Below are 20,612 nucleotides of genomic sequence, written 5' to 3'. Positions count from 1 at the left end.
TTTTACTGTCAAACGCACTTTTTAATTGTCTCCGAATCCATTCATCCGTCTTATTTGCTCACTTATGCAAGCAATGAAGCCAATCAGCAGTACCCACCAATGAGTAGTAATCTTAAGAATGTCGATCTCAAGACTATAATGTCTTTTGCAAAAACAACATGGGATCTCCTACCATTTTCGAGTACATGACATTCACTGCGAATTTGGAGCAGCAATAACATATGGAAATTTTAATCCACTTGAAGAGTGCCTCTAAACAATTGATATGTTTAGAAAGATGTTGTTCTAGTTCGACATACTTACAGACTTCGAAAGATATTTACTACCTAACCAACATTGAAAATACACTAAATTAACTCTGCATTATGCATAGATCAGTCCCTTTCTATGAGTGTATCGCCAAAAGTACTGGCAGGTCAAGGAGATGCATTAATAATTAGTTACTCAGCTAGTACTGGTTGTTGTCCAAGTAGAGGGAAGTTGGGTGGAGTTCACAGGAGGCATGGTGCGGACATTAATGTCAACGGGCAGCAAGCGGTATTGAATGTCAAGTTCACGGAAAAGCTTAGCCATCTCTTCAACCAAAAGAGATCTCCTTGCCCACCTTTCTCCCATGTCTTGGTGGTTCATTCTGTGTGTTAGCCATACAGCTATCTTCAGTCTGTTTAACTCTTCCACGTCCTTGAATATAAACATGGGTGAAGGATACCAGTGCTCTTTCTTGCCCTCAATATAACTGCATGCAATGGCAACCATTAAAAGGAGAAAAGGGTAGACAAATTAGAAACTTATATATGGACAGATATGCATAGATATTGTGCAGTAAGCTGTGAGTTATCTTAATTCCTGCACATACCTTATAACTCTTTGTTTAATGGTTGCAATCTTGTCTGCCGGAGTTGATATATGGACGCAGAACTCGACGGCATCTCCCATGTCAGGACTGCGATAGAAGTTATTGATGGGCTTTGTAGAAAGAACACTGTTTGGGTAAACAATCTTCGTGTTGTCGTATCTCAGAAATACAGTAGTTAAGATGTTCATTTCTTCTACAACCATCTAAAATTTTTCAAAGAATCGATTAGTCCCCCTTGCTTATGGATTGAATAGCAAAAACTTCCAAAAATATAACATTTCAAAAATGGAAAGTTACCTGAACTCCGTCAATCTCACACCGATCTCCCACATCAAACGGGTGCATTGCAAATAAGAAGATGATTGCTTCGAATACTGTCTTGAGGGTGTTCCCAAAAATAAATGCAACAAGGAGGAGCTGAGAGCTTAAAAAGAGAAGAAATTTGGTGGTGGCGATTCCCAGAATTAGAAGCCAAATAACTAACATAACAATGCTAACTAACACGTTCACAACACGATGAAGTATATTCACGGCTGTTTTGGTATCATTCAACGTCAAAGCGAGTGCTCTCCGCTCTCTGAACACATTGACCTGGAATAAGTATATACATTTCTATGTCAAATCATGATGACATTTCAGAAGTGCATCCACATAATGTGAACATGGGACAGTATTTGAAGAACTACGACTCATTTACTCTTTGCGCGCAAGTGCCAATGATGGCTTGCTCACACGAGACAAAATCATCATAAATGTGCAAAATATTGATGAGTTACAGATTATGATTAAGACCGAGCATTAATTGTGGTTTCACATTTCACTTCGGCCAAACTCTAAGTTACTAGCTAGGTTTGGATCTGAGTTCACAAGTACTTGAACCTTGATTGAAATGTAAACAAGAAGATATTTGCAACAACTTGCATGCATAGAATTCAAAGATTGTAAAGCATGATGCTTCTAATTTATCCATTAGTGTGAAAATGGGGAAAAATTTAAAGAGAAGCCATTTGTTGACCAATCCTTACCACCCAGTTCTTCAAGGATGATTTGCTAATTCTGTGTGTCTCAAAGGCTCCTTCAAAGAGACCCATGGTTGTCAAAGCCTCATCTTCCCGCAAGAATCGCATCAAATCTTCCAAGTAGATGTGCCTGACAAAGCAAATGTTAATATATAGAGATTGATTATTTATTAAGAGAACAAGAAAAACGGTAACCAAATTGCATATACAACGGAAGCTGGTGATCAATATAAATCCTTTTCATGGTACTTCACATATAGGAAAGACGAATATCTGATCAACAAGAGGGGCACGCTAAAAGCGTTGTTAAAATAAGCCCTAACATTAAAAGAATGGTTTTAAAAATGGGTCATATTCATGATCCAGTCTGAATGAAGACATAAAAAGCTCACAAAACGTTAAAAAACAAAATGTCAAGGAGCAAGGACTTACTTGGCCCCATGCCTGGCGACATTCTGAAATATCTTCTTGGCTGCAGCTTTCGCCTCCAACTCACTCCTAATCTGTGTATTAGAGCCATGCTCGTTCGTGGCATCCAATATTTGTTCATCCAAGGTAGTAAGAGTCCCATTCCGAACAATCCTCATCAACCTCTTCATATTCCAAGCCGATACATTCTTCGGATTCAACTTATGTAGGTGATCAATGCTTATCCCTTGATCATCTCCCTTCTTATTGAACATTGCCCCAGACAGCTTCTCATTTTTCACTCCAGGGCTAATCTGCAGAAGTCCACTACTCCCTATAACCCTTCCACTCTTTGGTGGAGGGAAAGCAGTTGCCTTGAGATCATGCGGCACAGTAGCACCAACGTTCTGTAACTTATTGACCTCATCAGAAAGCCTAGCCTCCTCCTCCTCTGCATTTCGAATCTCAATCAATGGCGGCCCCGAAAGCGTCTCAATCACATACTGAGTAAACAAAGACTCCTGAATCCTATCAAAATAGGTACTAACATGAAAAGAAGAAGCCAAAACTTTCACCATAAGGGTCTTCACCAACCAGACCAAGGTACCCAGCAACAAACACACAAGCACCTTAGTCACATACTTAAGCTTATCACTCTTGGTCTCTCTCTCAACCTTCTTATCAAAAAGAAAATGCCAAGCTAGCAAAACAAGCCCTAACCACAGACAATTCTGCACGGCCTTTCGTACACCATATACAAAATAAAGAAACTTTTTACGTAAAACGAAATTCCTTTCTATAAAGAACACTAGGATCCGAATCCCCCACCCAGACACCAACCTCCCACATATCAAAACCAATATCAGAACTTGCCATTTCCACAGTTTGAGCTTCCACAAGTTCTTCTCTTTCAGATAGGGAATAAAAAGAGAGCAAATAAAAAAGGCAATTATCACAACCAAACTCACAAATTCCAATACAGTCAAAGCGCTCAGCTTCGTCTTCCTGTACTCGTCCGGCAAGTCCTCCCAGAACGGATCGTCTTCGTCTTCGTCCAACGCCTTCGGAAGTAAACCGGACCGGAGCTGACCCGACCTAGGAACCCGTTCCGATCGCCTCTCTGGCTCTTCATGAGGTGGGTCCATCAGCCGCGACTTTGTTTTCACTCTCGACCAGCTCGACTTTCTTTGAAACGATGAATTTGATGTACACCTCACCACCTCTCCACCTAAATTCCCAGACCCACCATCGCGACATTGTTGCGGCTGTGGTTGTTGCTCTCTGTCGTAAGACGGTTCCTTGTTACGATGTCGCATATAATTATCGTCTGCGGCCTCAACTCCGACATTCGAGATATTGAGCTCCTTGGACATCTGGGGCTTCTCCGGAGACTCCGTCACTGAAGGTAAGTTCAGTTTCCGATGGTTGGGGCGGAGCTCATCCATTTCCAAATCCATGTCCAGAGACATCTCGCCGGACACCATCTGATTGTGCAGGAACTGACCAATCAACTTCGACGGGGGGTCCTGCTTCCCTTTCCCACGTTGCACAAAATCAAAACCTCCACCATTTCCATTATTCAGGTGGTTCTCTCTAATAACATCATTGCGAACGTCGTCGTTGTTGGTATGGCCATCGTCTTTCCAAAAGTCATAGCTGGACTCCCTCCAAATCTTGTTCTTTTTGTCGTTCTTAACGGCATCCACTACATCCTTACTGTTTGAATCTCCCTCGTCGATTTTAACGACGACTTCTCCGTGGTCGGATGACTCAACTGCCCTCATGATTGCTGCAGAGTAGGGAAGCTATTCGGAATCGCGCTGGTGGAGAAGAATGGGGGAGTTATTCTTGGGCAAAGTCACAGAGCAACCAGCAGCAGAGATGTTCCTTGAATGCTTGTAGAACCATGTATTTCGAAGGATTTCCCTGGAGAGAGATCCATATTTGATAGCGATAAAGTAAAATATATATTTGCTATTTCATATAAGAATTATATCTTCACCGCTCATATAGTTTTTTAGCGGGCATGTTAGCAAAGTTGGTGATTTCCTGAGCTTTTCGAAAAAATCTTGTTGACGCGTGCACTCTCAATGCAATAAAAAAACACTCTGCAGTTTTCAAAACACAGACGAGAGAGAGAGAGAGAGAGAGAGAGAGAGAGAGAGAGAGATTTCTGCCGCAGAGTGGTGCGTGCATGTGGTTTGGTTCGGCGTAAAAATAAAAAATAAAAATCCCTAGATTTTTCACATAATGACGGAAGTGCCACCGCATGACCGATGTTTATTTGGGTCTGAAATTGGTAATTGCGTTGAGAAAGACGCCTACAAATTATGACTACGAGTGTAATTCTGAGGAAATTGTGGGTTAACTCGTCTTTTAAAAGTGGTTTAAAGAAAAAAATTTCTTTTAATTTTATAAATATGTCTAAAATTTTGTTCACAAGTAATATGAAATTTATTTCTCAACACTATCTTTCATATGTATAATAATATTTTTTCTGATCTTTATTATGGGATAAGTAGTTCGAGCTCATATTCATCCTATAACAAACTCTTATATCATAAAAAAATTCATGAGACTGACTCATTTTTTAGAATCGATCCAAAGAAAAATGAAGTTTTTTCCAATTTTATAAACATGTTCGAGAACTTATCTACGTTTAAAACTTTTTTGGATGTGACAGTCATTTTACATAAACCTGGCTAGACACAAAATCTACGAAATTGCATGACAAAAAAATAAAAGGTTACCAAAATATGGCAGTATTATTGGTCTTGTCTGTTTTATTGTGTGCTCTACTCCAAATTGCTTATCAAACCAAAAAAATGCCTTGTGCCTAACTTAGCTTTTTAACTAATTTTCTTACTTATGCTGCAATTTTCTTTTTATAGATGAAACGATAGTTTAAAAAAAAAAAAGGCCGGAATGTGGTGAAAATGCAATAGATCACCGGGGGGTATTTTGGGACTCGGAGGGATTGGCTCCTGAGTACGTGTCCCAATCCAAAACGGTCTCTTATCTTAATATTAAAAAATAAAAATAGTGGATCGATCTACCTCCTCAGGACGCAACGAGGCTACCCGGCCTGCGTTTGTTTTCTGCCCCAGTGCTAGAACCGTTACCTGATTGACTTAAAAGCGCTATAAACGCCAAAACTCAAGGGAAAGATTGCTACGTGTCGTAGACCGTTTTGCTTGAATTTTTGGGCATAATTTAGTATTACAGACAGCAGAGAAGCGGCAATATGAAATGAAATTGAAAAGTACAACAAAAGGAAGGAAAACAAATCCATGTTTTGTGGTTCATGTTGATGCGATTTTTAATCGTTCATTTGACATTGATGGTTATGTGTGTCTAAATCTAGTTGGGAGTAGATGACGTCCAATTGCTTTGGAGTCAACCAAGTCAGAACGTAAACAACATGTTGTATTGTATGTTGGAAAACGCTTCAGACCGGAGGGTCATATAAATGAAGAATAACGGAGGCCAATCATAATTTATCACGTAAGAGGTACATTTTAAAGTCTATACTGCACGATGTAGGGGATAAATCAACTCATCTTCGTTGCTTTTGTCTGGAACTGAAATGAAAACTTCTCTCTTCTCTCTCTCTGAAATCCTAACGTTAAATCTGAAGCTAAATCGGAAGCTCAATCGGAAGTAAGCAACACGCAGAGAAAGAAATTCCGATTATCCCAAGTTCATCAAGGTTTCTGTTTTTATTATTCTCGAGTGCGTCTATACCAGTTTGGATAGGGTATTTTGGTGCAAGGGTTTCAATTGAGAACGTGACTGAGAAACCCATATCTGAGGTCGATGCCAGTGGTGAGATACACAGAAATGGAGAAAGCTGAAGCTCTTCCTTTTTGGCAGGGCCTCGTCAAAACATATCTGGTTTGCTTCATGAGCCGTGGGGGAAAGCAACCTAGACATTCTCTTCACAGCGGTGCACAACCCAGACGTTGATTTCCTTTCAGTGCTTTTGGTTGTTTGTTTTCTTTTTTAAAAAAATTACCTACCACGCCAGTAGGGGTGCATGAGGTGTGCGCGAAATGGTCTCCCTGTAGCAGAACTGGTCTTCGTTAGTTTTGGACATTGAGCCATTATAGAAGACAACAACTATAGGGATGGGTAATCAGCCACCTCATTTGCATCGTTTTTTTTTTCTTTAAATATTTCGCCAGATTCCAGCACCACCGAGACGAATAAAATAGAGAGTATAGAATCTTTAAACCTGGGCGTCCATCTCGTCCAGTGAAGGTGACCACGAATTTTATGTTTTTGCTCTCCCGATTCGTCTACATTCTCATTCAAAAGGTTACACAAATTATTTTCAGTTAAAATATATCCTCAATGGGACTTGGAAATGAGATCTGATTAAGGGAATCCTACCCATCTTAAACCTATGCCACAATTGCCCAATTTTGTTTTCTCAAACCAGAGTCACAAACAAATGGCAACTGCACAATTGTGTAAAGTTCTTTTTTCCTCCGTCATCGGTGAAATATGGGTGAATTGATGCGAAGAACAGGCAGCAGTTTCTCAAATACATCGTAGGATTGAAGCAAAATCTCAACCATGTATTTTGGGTTTCGTGTACTGCAAAGTAGAAACAGCCAAGAAAAATAGAAGATGGCTGCAAAGTAGAAGATGGAACTCGTCTTCAATCAAACGTAGAAGATGGTTCAAAACAGAGAAGGGGAAGACTGGTTCGGAAGAGAGAAGGGGAAGAGAGGAAAGAAATGATGGCAACTGAATCACGTGAAGAGAGAGGTTGAGAAGGGGGACTTGTTTCCCTACATCGCGGCAATCAGAACTTATTTCTGTCTCACTAACGTGGCTATTACCTATTGGCCTCCGATAAATATGAGTTGTAGGATTGTCCGGTTTTAAGTTATTCTCTTGTATGTTTGCTTTGATTACCATCGCTGTCTTCCTCAGTGATTCACTCTACCGAACACACCAACTAAAGGAGGGTGCATCTTTCTCGTCTCTCTTGGTGAGATTTCCCATTCTAATTTTGTTGGGTCTTCAAATCCTCAAGCCCTACTTGTTTTGAATTATTTAGATGTAATGATCTTGAAAGTTAAAGGTTTGACTATTCAACAGTCCTAGAACTTTTAGATCAATACTTGGGTCTTTAACAATTAGTATCAGATTAAGGACCACGTCACAGGTTCAAGTCACGAATAAGGCAACCTATAAACTGGATTAAAATGTCTTGGTATTTTGTATGGGCATAGTGTCTTCAAATCGTCAAGCCCAACTTGTTTTGAATTATTTGGATGTAATGATCCTAAAGGTTAAATGTTTAACTAAATTAGTATCCAGTTTATGACTTTTGGATTAATATTTGGGTTTTTAACAATTGGTATCAAAGCAGAGACTACATCACAGGTTCAAGTCACGGAAAGGGCAACCTATAGGCTGGATTAAAATGTCTGGGTACTTTGTATGAACATAATGTTAAGTCATTGAATACTGATAGATGAGTGAAGCTGCCAAAAGAGAAAAGTCTACCACTGGATCAGTGTCAATAGAGTGGATCTTGTAGGATCCCATGGGCTCATGCGGGCCATGGGTCAACTTAGCCCATGACAACCATGTTATTGCTTATTGTTTACTTTAATTTAATTATTTATTTTCCAAGGAACCTATTGTGGGTTTTCAAGTTGTAATCCTTATAAATAGGACCCTTAGTCTTTGCATTATATCTTTTGGCAATTTCCCTACAGGATGATTATTTTGTTTAGGAAATCAACAATCTGTGCTAGGTACTTGGACTTTTTGGGTACAATTCGTGAATCCCAAAGAGATAATCACACCTTGCAGTTCGTGAATATGTGTGATTCATTTATCTTGATCTTGCAACTTGGTGCAATTCGTAAATCCAAGTTATTGTTATCCTTGCTTTTATCAAGTTATCAATTCATGAGATTTATTTCAACTATTGTGCAATCCATGAATCATTAGTTGGTTTGTTACCTTTTGTTCATTCAAGTTCTTAAGTATTTTACTTTGTTCTTGAGTGTTCATCATTTCTTTTTAGTATTCATTTTTCCATTGTTCATTTGATAATTCCATACCCTCATTCTCGACCGCTAAAGTTTTTGTCACTTTTCATAAATTCTTCCCATCATCCAACTTGCCCTAGCTGAAGTCTACTTCCTATACTTGGCTTCCATCCATATTCGGCCACCATAATATTTCCTCATTCCATTTTTCCCGAGCCATGTGTCTCACTTACCATAAGTGGCTTGCCCATAAATCATTCCCTATACAAAACCCTAGTCGCCCACCTCAAGCCCCTATAAGGTAATTCTTTCCTTCTAAGAGTCTGACTCCCTCCCATTTCACATCCCTTAATTTAAGGAATTAACAATCATATTCAATCTCTTAAATCATTCTTCTTAAAATCTCTCTAATCAACTATTGACTTGCCATCCTAGTCTAAATTTGAATTCCCCTCTTCCCTTAAAGATTCACTCCATCTTGCAAACCTTCCATAACCACATTTAATCCCTTAAATCATTCTTCCTAAAATCTCTTTAGTCAACTATTGACTTACCATCCTAGTCCAAATTCGAATTCCCCTCTTCCCTCAAAGATTCCCTCTATCTTGCAAACCTTCCATATCCATTTCCAAATCATCCAACCTTAGCCGACCCATCAAACTCACCAACCCTAATCTTAGCTAAAACTAAATCTCTCCACTTACCTAAAGAGATTCCTTCCATCTTAGAATCATTCCATATCCATTCCTAAACCAATCAAATCTAGCCAATCTTTCAAAGACCACATCAACCATAATCCTACCACACCCATTTTGGCAACCCTAGTTACCTTACACCCAAAACCCTAATTTCTCAACCTAACCCACGGCAACCCTAATTGCATCCTATCCAAACCCTTGTCAATCACACAATCTTGCCAGCCCTAGCCCATTCTCATAGTCAACGGCAACCCTAGTTGCCTCCAACCCGTAACCCTAGCCTCATATCATCCACACAACCTTAGCCTCCATCAACTAGACACTTCACTCAAGAACAAGTCTCTAGCCGCCCACATTGATTTGCCCTCCCTAAATACTTAGCTTACCCAAGTTCATCTTCATCTTCGTCATTCCATCACCCAAACACCAACCTTTTGTAGAAGGTCAAGCAAGTTGGCAAGGTTACTCGGTCATCATCCTCACTAAGGCAAACTCATGGTCCTTAGTGTTAGGGACAAGACCGGAGTCCCTAACAGGGTCATCGTGGATGTCGAATTTAGAAGTATGGTGGAATGTTATGATCGTGAAGGTTAAATATTTAACTAAATTAATATCTAACAGTTCTAGAGCTTTTGAATCAATGGTTAGGTCTTCAACATTGGACTACATGAACTACATTTGTGTTTCACCAATTGTTATGCTAATACTTTCTGAGAAATTTTTTTCTCAAACTTAGATCTTGTTATACAGAATCATCATATTAATTATGCCATCATTTTAAATAACTTTCATTTAAGAGAAATGATATTACAATCGTGCATCTGCAAACGCCGTACAATTATTTTGAAAAAGTGAATAAATATATGATCTATATAAACAAATTAATTTTATAATGGTAGACCTCAAATTTTTTCAAATTGACTGTACGACACTTACTTCACGATTGAATGTAATATTACTCTCCAAAGAAATGTAATTGTAAATAGCTAAGTTCCCGTTTATTTGAATTAATATTAAAAACTAAATTGTCCTACCACAAATTACCAAACCATATAAAACCCATACATCACTTATAAGATAAAAGGAAGATTATTAGGTGCTCCCAAAATATGTATTATATAATCCTTCTATCACATCATAAAAATATCATGTAATTAAAATCGACATTTATCATTTTTATAGAAAGTTTTGGAGAAAATTTCCTCAAATCTAGTTGGGAGGAAAACTCTATCCACCTTAGAATTGTCAATATGACAAATCTGGTCTGATGTGCCTTGGATATTTTAGTTTGGATAAAAATAAATACCGCAAAGAAAAAAAAACTGAAAGTCTCACACGAATAACATTAAATATAGAAAAACGTCTGCTATGTTTATTTATTGTTTTTCAAATCGAATTACCAAACATAAGTAATTAAATATAACCTCGATCCAATTGAATGAATCGCGACTGTTCACAGTTCGGTTAAATTATTAGAATGCAGGAATAAAATTTATAGGCTAGACTCACGTCCGGTTAGCCCAAATAAAGACAGACCCAAAGATTTCCTTCAGCTTTAAGTTCATGGTCAGGGCTTTAGTTTTTTCTTTTGCCTTTTTGCTAAAGAGTGGGTCCTAGACTCCTAAAGACAGTAACTTTCGGCTGGGCGTTGGGCCCAAGGAGGAGTTGTATACCGAGCAATTAGTGAATTCTAATGAGGTACCACTCAATGATATTCAAGTTACTTTTAAGAAGTTAGGCATGAATTAGATCTCTAGTTTCAAATCTGAATATAAATTCACCTTTAATTATTAGCATTAGCCCCCTAAATAGGACTACTGGCCGGAATGTTTTTTGGGTCCAGTCCAGAACCCAAGTAATCGGATTCTGAATCCTAAGGACTCATTGAATTTCAAATTAGAGTTAAGTGTAAGTTATAACTCAAACCCGACTAGACGGAGTACCTGGCCAACGATCATGCCTAACTCATCTTCTCTAGCTACATCTATATCGAGTATCGATCTCATATCTATGCATAAGCTTTTCATTACCATTCTTCCATTTTTTTTAAATGACACAATAATTAAAAATGTATTTATCATTTTAACTTACCTACCAATCATTCTATGCTACCTTAGAAAATAATGAATAATGATGGCTAAAATGATGGCTAAAATAACTAAAAAATATAAAATTTCCTTGTAAAAATCTAAGGAAGATATGCTTGATATATCACATATCTCTCCCATATATTTATATACTCGTGGCTACAAGTGGGTTGGGGAGACAATGTTCACAAGAGTAATTTCTTAGCAAAAAGCCGCAGACCACAGGAGGTCTAATAAGTTACAACTCTTATAATCCAAACCATCAATCCATTCTCACAGGTTAATGAAATATGAGACAAGGGAATGGCTAGTTAAAAGAATCGATAAAGGTAAAATATCAGTAGGGATATTATTAAAAAAAAAAGGATAATGTGGAGAATATACTGTACATACCGATGCATAAAGTGACAATAAGTGTGCACAATAATTTCTATGTACGTCTCTTCACTGGTGATGGCCCCGTCTAAGAACAGATAGGAACCCTCTGGATGACTTATCCTTGCGCCGTTCCTCTCCTTCATCCCCAACCTGTTCCACATAGATTATATGTGTTTAATGCAAGACCATACTGGACTAGAATGCTAGAACCACACATTTTATAATCTGAATATAAGTTTTATGTAATTTGGGCACGAGTCAAAAGGAAAGAAAGGGAAGGAGGAATCGGACAAAATGATGAAATGCGGCAGGACATACATGACTAAAAGAAAACATTTCTTCCAAAATTTGGTATACAAGAGAACCAAAAAAAATCTACTATTTTTCTCAATTTTGAAATCATGCTCTAGAAGTGATTGTGCTCCATGCATAACAAGAACCTACCTCCTTGGCTGTTTGCTGCAGGATCTCTATAACTTTGGAGAAGTCCGGTCTTAGTGCTGGATCTTGCTGCCAGCATCTCTCAAGCAGCTCCACAAGCTTTGGGTGGGTGTGCTTTGGGATGGTAGGCCGTAAACCCTGGAAAACATATCAAACGAAAGCAAATTGCAATTCATGTTCACATAAAATAAAATAAAATCATGTCCAGATACCAACCTGTGATAGATATACTATATAAATCCAGACCAAACATGGGCAACAAACTTATTCAACAAGGTTGCGGAAAAGATATTGTACCTTTTGAACCACTCCAACAGCAGCTTGCAATGGGGTTAAGTATTCATACGGGAGCTGGTAAGAAGCATAAGAGATAATTGGATTAAAGGGGCAAATTTAAGTAACAATCGTTATCTCCAATTCTGGAAAGCAAAAAACAATCATTACCTTTCCAGTAAGCATCTCCCATAACACAACTCCAAAACTAAAAACATCAGCCTTTTGATCATATGGCTTGTGTTCTATAACCTTCAATGCAAAAGGACTGTGGTAAGAAAATGACAAATGCTCAACATCCAAGAGCAAGATAGGGAATGATTGCTTCCGAGCAAAGCAACTAATGGTATACACCCACTGTAATAAGCAAAAGGCAGCACATATACAGCAAGAAATTTAGGTTGCTACTAGCTGCTTTCTCATATGCTACTTCACATCAAGATGTCCTTTTCTTTTTTATAATTAATAAGCATCAAGATGTTCTTTCTTTAATCGTTTTCTCTCTTCTGACAAAACAAAAGAGAAATATACCATATTTCTAAAGAAAAGAGGGAAGAATGACAAATCCTTTCTAGTTCCAAAAAGTTGCAGAAAAGTTGGGGATGTCCTTAATTAACATATACATGATTTCAAAGCAAATTTTCCCACTAACTGATCCACATTATTTTTTCCTTTTAACAGTCTGGACTCAGGCATCACAACCACTGCATGGTACCTAATTCATAACAAAATATTATCAACTAGTTCTAAGAAGTTGACTGCATGCTGACCATTATTCAAACAAAGTCAACATCCAACTTGCCCATATGACCTATCAACGGGGGCTACGCACCAACCCACCATTTTAAATGGATTCATTTTCAACTGGATGGTCGCACAATTATGTCAAGCCAAACCCACTTGGAATTAATAATATAGCCAGGCATCCAAGGAAAAATTTGTAATAATTTCATACACGATGCAAATAGCCATAAGTAGATATTGAGTGACAGATTGGCAGAATAACTCCTTGTTTATAAAGAAATTCTTATTTTTTTATAGGTAATGTTTATAAAGAAATTATAACAAGCAACTGCATATTGTCATATCACTAAAGATTCCAAATAATCTAAAACATATGTAGCTCTTGAAAAGGCAGAGTAAGTATACATTGGAAGACTTTCAAACAACTTTTTATAATCAAAGGCTCCAAGATTTAAAATAAAAGATTCACACCTCAGGAGCCATCCACCGATATGTCCCAGTTTCTGCAGTCATAACCCCAGACTGAGCTTTTACTCTTGCAACACCAAAATCAGCCACCTTAACAACCTGAAAGAAAAAAACATGACTAAAAATTAATACAAATCAAAACATGCTTGGATGCCAAACTACATATCATTGAAACTCAAAACTGTCATCCAAAATTAATTTAGATTCCTCAATAATGTAAGGCCGCTGAGAAAACAAGAGCCCAGAAAAATTATAAGGGAAAAATAAAGCATTAGTAGTCAGGCCTTGTACATGCTGGATTCCATAAAAATCAGACAGACCATGCACTGAGGAAAATACTACCGATATTACAAAGAAATATGTGGTCTAAACCATTCGCACATATAATCACCAGAGATTCTTATCGAGACACAGAAATTATGAGGATATCTGCATCGTAACATTAATATTGTGGATTTTTCAACCAAAAAATACATTTTGTACATATATAAGACACGAAAATACGAATAGAGGCTTGAGAAACTCCTTACCTCATTTTCGTCCATTAAAAGATTAGCAGCCTTCAAATCTCTGTGGATTATATTATTTTGGTGCAAGTAGTTCATTCCCTTGGAAACATCAATTGCTACTTTGAGCAAGGACGGAAGTTTGAAAACACCCCTTTGTTTATGCAAATAGTCATAGACACTTCCGCCAGACATAAACTCTGAAATATTAAACAAGAAAACAAATTTTGAAATGGAGACAGCGTGAATAAAAAATAACTAATATATCATATAACAAGATCCCAAAATCAAAGTTTATTCTAAGTAAAACCAAAACGCATTTTTAAACTTGTTAGTGGAATTCACCTGTTACAATGCACAAGCTTGGAGGCTTGGTACATGCACCTATGAATTGTACAACATTCTTATGTCGAACTTTCCTGCAATGTTCAAAAGAAGGTTGTTAAAGGGCTTTAAGGAACCGACAGGCAAAAATACCAACTGGCAAAGTCATCAAAATGCAATTGCTGCTTTCAAGAGAGAATTTTTTCCACATATAATACAGTTCCATATCTTACGAACATTTTTTCCATTTCCCCAGTTGGTCACAAGAAAATTACTTATACACCTCCTTCACACATCTATCTAGATAGATCTCCTTCAACCATGCATCTGAAAATGAAATAACTTCCCCTTTGGTTATCTTTGGCACATCCCCTACCAGAAAGTGGTGAATGACCACATAAAATGTATAACCTGCATCACTTCCTGTCCTTCATCTCTCACCAACGATCAAAATCAAAGCTTCCATTTTTGGGAAGTTGAGGTGTGTCTTCATCAATATTACACTTAAAGGTGATCATTTACTCGTAAGTTTGATGACTACAATGCAGATAAAGAATTCCATTATGTGACCAGTCACTGGAACACTCAAGTATAATTATGTTACAGTATAAACATGAAGCCTAGCTACACAGACTTGCACAACATCATCAAACACAATGAAAAACAGATGCTAACTGGCCAACTAGGCAAACAATATGGTTCAACAAACCTCATAATAAAGACTTCCTGTGCAAACTCTCTCTGCATATCTGACTCCACATGCTCTTGCTTGAGAACTTTGATAGCTACTTCCTGACCACAGTACGTACCTTTGTACCTGATTCAATGAAAGACGTTGGTGAATTGAACACTAAAGAGCAATCAGTAGATGCGTAGCCAAAAATAAGAAGCAGAGGAATAAATGTATCAATATGAACTTACAGATTGCCGTATGACCCAGATGCAATTTTGTTTCCAAACTTCAAGTGCTCAGGATCAATTTCCCATACATCAATCCCATCATTAGGTATTTTCAAATAATCAGATTCACATTTGATAACCGTTTGATCAAGCTCACTATCAGGAGGTGATGATCGAGCAGTTGGCCAAGCCTGCCACTAAATAGCAACCCCAAATTCCATGAATTATGGGTGCATTGTTTATAATATAACTGACGGGGAAGGAAAATAAAGAAGAGAAAATAAAATATGGATTTGACACTCGAAAGAGTAAAAAAAAGGGTACTATTTCCAACTATCCTACTTGAAGGCAGAAATGAGTTGCAAGAAATCACCTCAATTTTCAAGATTTCCCTTTCCAGAGTAGTTTTAAGCTGCTCTGTTTCCTGTTTCACCCAAGTCTGTCAAGCAATGCTTGTGAACACAAAAGAATAGCTTTCTTGTAATAAACTTAAGAAAATAAAAAAACTATTTAATATTTTCCATTTGAGTCCAATTGAGACGAAAGTACAGTAACTTTCCCAAATGATTACTTTAAAAAATGTAGAAACGACCAAAAAAACAAGAACACAATTATGGCGATCAAATTTTATACTGTTTTGGCAGACCCATTGACCTTGTCTACATGCCATTTGGCAGATGTTGGGCTTTATTTCCTAAGAAGAACATTATTTCAAGCTAAATAACTAATCATATAAAGTACCTCATGAGGCCAACCATCAACAACAAAGACATCTAAGGAATAACCATCCACTGTTGAAAAAGCATGTGCCTCTTGGATGTTTAGTCCCATCTCAGCAAGCAAGGAAGTCAGCTGCAATTTATTTTTCCACAAGAACAGTCACCATGCAGATGAGAATGAGACCATATAATCAGACACAGAATTTTCTAACACAGAATTCTTGTATTTAATGTTTACAAAATTTTAATGTGAAAGTTCATTTGAGGAATTGTGTAAGCTCATGCTTGCAAGCTCAAAGCATGTCTACTGCCATCAATTTTGGTATGTATGCATAAAAATATACGCAATCACACAGGCATGCCTAGACACAAAAAGATAGGAGCGCGAACACACAGCCAGATACGAGTCCATAAATCAATGAACTGCATATGAAGATAATAATCATACTTAGATGTGAAAACCTATCAAATACCTGACTAAGGAGTTTGGGCTTGTCATCTGATGAGAAGGTGATTTCATGCATGGGCCTACGTGTCAACCACAAAGATTTATTTCATCAGAATCTCTCTTTGAAAGTATAGCAAGTTCATGTCCCTAAATATATTGAAAATCAACATTTGATGTACTAAAGAGGGGATTTTAATGTTTAAGTTCAATTAAAGCACCAAGCTTGTCAAAAATCTCATTCGCTAAATCAAAACTGATCATATACTAAAAGCACTAGAATGAGATAAGAGAAAAAGGCTTTAGTAGAACTGGCCATTGATCAAGTATAGTTTAAATTAGAAATCCAAACTATAGTTTAAAAGAAAGGACCATTACAACTGATATAAAAATAAAAATAAAAATAAAAGTAATCAAATGCATTTACAATATTTAAAAAAAATAAAATATTGAGAACATACTTTTTTGGTATATACAATCAAATCCAAACAAAAGATGTTTAACCAGACAGGTTCTGAAAAAATTTTCTAGCCTTAACCCAGTGAATAGTTTAAGATATAAGTATTTACTGAGACAACCAGGCACTGGCATGTACAGAATGTTCTTCATCTTGAGCATGAGACGTATTTGTTTCAAGTGCAAGCGCTTCAAGGTTAGGAGATGAACCAAAGGCAGGAGGTGGATGTATGCTGACATTTGAAAAGCCAGCTAGAGATGTCAGAAATGTCACGGCAAATGTCAAGCATCAAAGTGAGCAATCAAAATAAGCAAATTAGCTATGCTTGGATTCTAGGAAATAATTAAAAAACAGAAAAAATACCCTTTTCTGATAGAGCAGTTTAGAGAACTCTGGGCAGCTTCTTCACCAGGAAAATCTGAATGTACAGAATCCAGCTGATTCCCATCAGAAGCTGAAAGAACCTGCAAAAAAAAAGCAGGGTTTTTAAAATATATTTACCACTCAAAAATTTTAAAAATAGAAATTAAAAAAAAAAAAAAAAAAAAAAAAAAAAAAAAAAAAAACAAGTAAAAGAGAAGTGTCAAATTGTAAAAAGTAGAAAAGAGCAGAAAGGAAGCATGAACAGAATTGAGGTCTAACCTTGTTCCTCATGTCAAATAACATTAACAATTAGAGCAGGCCAAAAAGAGTGCAATACAAAGAGCATTGATGATTACAATCACCATCTCAGCATAGTAGTAGATGTATCAGAGTTGCAGCTTCATGATATGCATGCATGGTTAAAATGAGTCTAAAAATATTTTGTCATGATTCATTCATTGTCTACAAAGTGCTAAATTATTAATCTATATTCTATTTGAACTTTCAACCATTGTCCCAAGAATCAGAAGTAAAAGTCTAACTCAACTTAAATGACATGAAGGAGAAATGACACAAACAAGTATGTTAAATATAGATAAACCAGGCATGAACAAGCTAGGTCAATTCCGTTTCATCTAAATTAATCCAAGGTAAAACAAAGTCAAATGCATGTATCTTTGACATCCCGTAGCTAGCAACAAGAAGAGAGCTCTGTAGTGGATTATGGCAATTTCGAGCAAGCAGCCAACTCCAAAATAATCAGACATTATCAGATGTCGGCTTGCATTTCATCACAAATCTGGTTTAAAACTATATGTTTCTCAATGCATGTGCTCCTGTTACTGAGTTGAGTAATCAGCCAACATAACAGTAAAGGTTCTTGGAATAAGTTGTCCCAAATAGCGCTCTCATCAAACATCTACACGCTTCTAGGGGATAACATAATAAAATGGTGCGTCAGGTCTTGAAGAGATCGATAAAGACGTGCAGGACCTGTTTAAATCCAAGGTTCACAAGGTAATCAAATACGCCCCATTGGTCATGACAATGATCATTCACAAGACAAAGTACAGATAGGCTGCATTAGTTACGAGGCTAAGCTACAAATACTGAGTACCTGGAATAATAAACGAGTAGAAAATCTTCAGGCGATTGCGTGCACACATTGAGAATGCAATGATTCTATAATATACGAGTAAGAAATCAACCAACCTGCACAAGGCGGACTTCAATCGCAGGGCTATTTGTGGGATCGTGCGCCAAATGCAGCAATCTCTTATGCATAAGAACATCTTCTGGCCTCTGTACATTCATATCCAGCGCATACCTGCATCGGATTTTATCCAACGGTTCAACCCAAATATAATTTGATAGAACAACAAGAACAATGCTACGTACAGTCCCCATTTGAGGACTGTACCAATCATTACAATCATTACAGCACCTTTCTTCTTCCGTCAATGCCCCAAAAAACCGAGACTTTACCAACAATCTCGGCGGAACACAAACAAAATCCGTAATCAATAATCAACGAAGTCAAAAATCTAATTCGTAACCTCTGATAATCTATATAACAAAATTACGGCAATGTGTAAATACTCCGCTTCAATCTTAATGGCTCTGAGTTCTAAACATACCTTATGCAATACGTTCATCCATCAAACAACGTCAACCACACAATAAAAAGCAAAACAAACAACGTAGTGACATAAAATATATAATAAATATATTGAAGATGAACGAAAACCACGATTAGTGTAGTCATATACTTTTACGTGCCTTAAAAAAAATACAATCAAACATGCACATATGAATATATCAAAAGGCATGGGAGGCTAGGGTATGGAGGGTAAAGGTACCGAGCGGGGAGGCGATTGAAGTGAGCCCAAAGCTGGTCTTCGAAGCCAGGTTGAGTGGTCTCCATATTTTCCGAATCCTTGAGGCGACGGAGAACCTCACTATAAACGTCAAGCTTCTGCCTCTGCTGCCGAGTCCGCACCGGCGACGACGCCAACGTGTCGTGCGCCCTACTCCCACAGCTCTCCGTTTCCTCCATCACCATTGAATACTGAAACGAAAGGAAAGGAAAGGAAAAAAGCGAGAGAGAGAGAGATGGGGGGGATGGGTCTTCAGGTATTTGGCTTACGTGAATGTGGACGATTCTGGGGAGCACAGAAACGAGGAGCTCGGTTTATATGGAAACACGCAGATTTGATGTCAAGATCAGGCTGTTAATAACTGAGGTTAAACAACATTACAGGATATTCGCAAATAATAATTTTGTTTTTTTAATATTTTTTTTAAATATAACTATTATCTGATTCTAAGTAAGAATAATGTTTATAATTTAACTATTTAGACGTTGCCTTGGTGAGAATACACTGTTCTATTTAGACGTTGCCTTGGTGAGTATAAGATCAATATTAAATGGAAAAATATAGTTGTAAGCATAATTGTGCATTAATCTGTGCACCAATATGATATGATTAGTCAAAAAGTAGATTTTATTAAAAATGGTGTTAATTTAAATTTTAAGTATGAATAAATCAATATTAGTACACAGATTAGTGCACGACTGTGCTTATATGTAGCAAAACTCATATTAAATAGAATCAAACAATTTAAGATAAGAATAAATTTAGAGAAGTTAGATGTTATAACAGAAAGAAATGAAAATTAATGGATATTTAAAAATTAAAAAATAATAATTACGACCGTACGAGATTGTATAAATATCGTATAATTATTTTAAAATATATATATATATATATTTTAAATAACTGCACGATATATTTTAGATTATATTACTTTTTAAGTTGATCCCTTTTTTGTATGTATGGATTGATGGTATAATGATAATTATGATGCCAAAGCCCACCTTCTGAGACTGCCTAATGGAAGAACCAGCAACTCCATATCTCACGCCACCCCCCACTGAATGAATCACTATTTAAATCCTATAAAAGAAGGAATCCTAGTGGGTCCTCCTACTCATTAATTGGATAAGCTCGTACCGCTTTTTCCCAGGGCTTTCTTTTTCTTTTTCTTTTTTTTAAAAAAAAATTGTAGACATGCATGATGCATGCATATGTACCACATTTGTACCCAATGGGTGCAATTAAGTATAATGTGAGAAGATAACTAATTTTTTGTGTTTCATTATATATATTTTTTATAATAAAAATAATTTTATAATATGACATATTACATCAAATTATTTTATTATATGAATGTAATTTTATATGATTTTATAAAGAGCAGTAGAGATTTTTTTGAAGTTTCCGTTCAGTCATGTACGTGTAAGTTAATTTGATATGGTTTTGGTTTGGTTCGTTGATGCGACCATGTGCATGATGAAAATGTGGGGATGAGAAAACGTGACATTTCGATAAGATGCATGATGCTTCCCAGCAATGCTACTTTCCAGCGTTGGGAAACCTTTGTTTTCTTGGAGAATAGAGAATGGTAAAGGCTGTGGAGCCTATAGATGGCCCTCCCATTCATAAGAATCT

The 20,612-nt window shown here is 37.0% G+C and overlaps 2 protein-coding genes across 5 annotated transcripts; both read right to left on the bottom strand.

Moving 5' to 3' along the window:
• Positions 1-215: 215 nt before the first annotated feature.
• On the bottom strand, positions 216-4,461 carry LOC122313645 (mechanosensitive ion channel protein 6-like). Its single transcript, XM_043128816.1, has 5 exons — positions 2,308-4,461; positions 1,882-2,005; positions 1,154-1,447; positions 857-1,059; positions 216-736 (listed from the first exon to the last, which is right to left on the bottom strand). The coding sequence occupies exons 1-5, from the start codon at positions 4,065-4,067 to the stop codon at positions 445-447; spliced, it is 2,673 nt and encodes an 890-aa protein (XP_042984750.1). The 5' UTR covers positions 4,068-4,461; the 3' UTR covers positions 216-444.
• Positions 4,462-11,168: 6,707 nt separating this feature from the next.
• Positions 11,169-19,308, bottom strand: LOC122313646 (serine/threonine-protein kinase STY46-like). Of its 4 annotated transcripts, none has more exons than XM_043128817.1 (16): positions 18,960-19,308; positions 18,313-18,427; positions 17,101-17,201; positions 16,850-16,969; positions 16,309-16,363; positions 15,858-15,968; positions 15,490-15,555; positions 15,138-15,313; positions 14,926-15,033; positions 14,238-14,311; positions 13,917-14,092; positions 13,390-13,485; positions 12,346-12,426; positions 12,199-12,252; positions 11,905-12,039; positions 11,169-11,610 (listed from the first exon to the last, which is right to left on the bottom strand). In XM_043128817.1, exons 1-16 carry the CDS (start codon positions 19,160-19,162, stop codon positions 11,527-11,529), a joined length of 1,755 nt encoding a protein of 584 aa, XP_042984751.1. In that variant the 5' UTR covers positions 19,163-19,308; the 3' UTR covers positions 11,169-11,526. The 4 variants fall into 4 exon arrangements, with proteins under 4 accessions (XP_042984751.1, XP_042984752.1, XP_042984754.1 ...); XM_043128818.1 differs by having other exon boundaries at positions 15,138-15,307; XM_043128820.1 differs by having other exon boundaries at positions 15,138-15,307; positions 15,490-15,540.
• Positions 19,309-20,612: the final 1,304 nt, after the last annotated feature.

The sequence above is a fragment of the Carya illinoinensis genome, chromosome 6 (assembly GCF_018687715.1).
Source record: "Carya illinoinensis cultivar Pawnee chromosome 6, C.illinoinensisPawnee_v1, whole genome shotgun sequence".
Lineage (NCBI taxonomy): Eukaryota > Viridiplantae > Streptophyta > Magnoliopsida > Fagales > Juglandaceae > Carya > Carya illinoinensis.
Note: the sequence above shows the minus strand (reverse complement) of the source record. Positions and strands in the feature narration are given on the sequence as shown.

Bases quoted from the DNA above. Each gene is read 5' to 3' on its own strand.
- LOC122313645 (XM_043128816.1), bottom strand. From the start codon at position 4,067: ATGAGGGCAGTTGAGTCATCCGACCACGGAGAAGTCGTCGTTAAAATC. The intron at 2,006-2,307 runs GTAAGTCCTTGC...TTGCTTTGTCAG, and splicing joins GTCGCCAGGCATGGGGCCAA to GCACATCTACTTGGAAGATT. The intron at 1,060-1,153 runs GTAACTTTCCAT...GAAAAATTTTAG, and splicing joins GTGAGATTGACGGAGTTCAG to ATGGTTGTAGAAGAAATGAA.
- LOC122313646 (XM_043128817.1), bottom strand. From the start codon at position 19,162: ATGGTGATGGAGGAAACGGAGAGCTGTGGGAGTAGGGCGCACGACACG. The intron at 13,486-13,916 runs GTAAGGAGTTTC...TTTTTCTTTCAG, and splicing joins TTTTAATGGACGAAAATGAG to GTTGTTAAGGTGGCTGATTT. The intron at 12,253-12,345 runs GTAATGATTGTT...GCTTCTTACCAG, and splicing joins GGGAGATGCTTACTGGAAAG to CTCCCGTATGAATACTTAAC.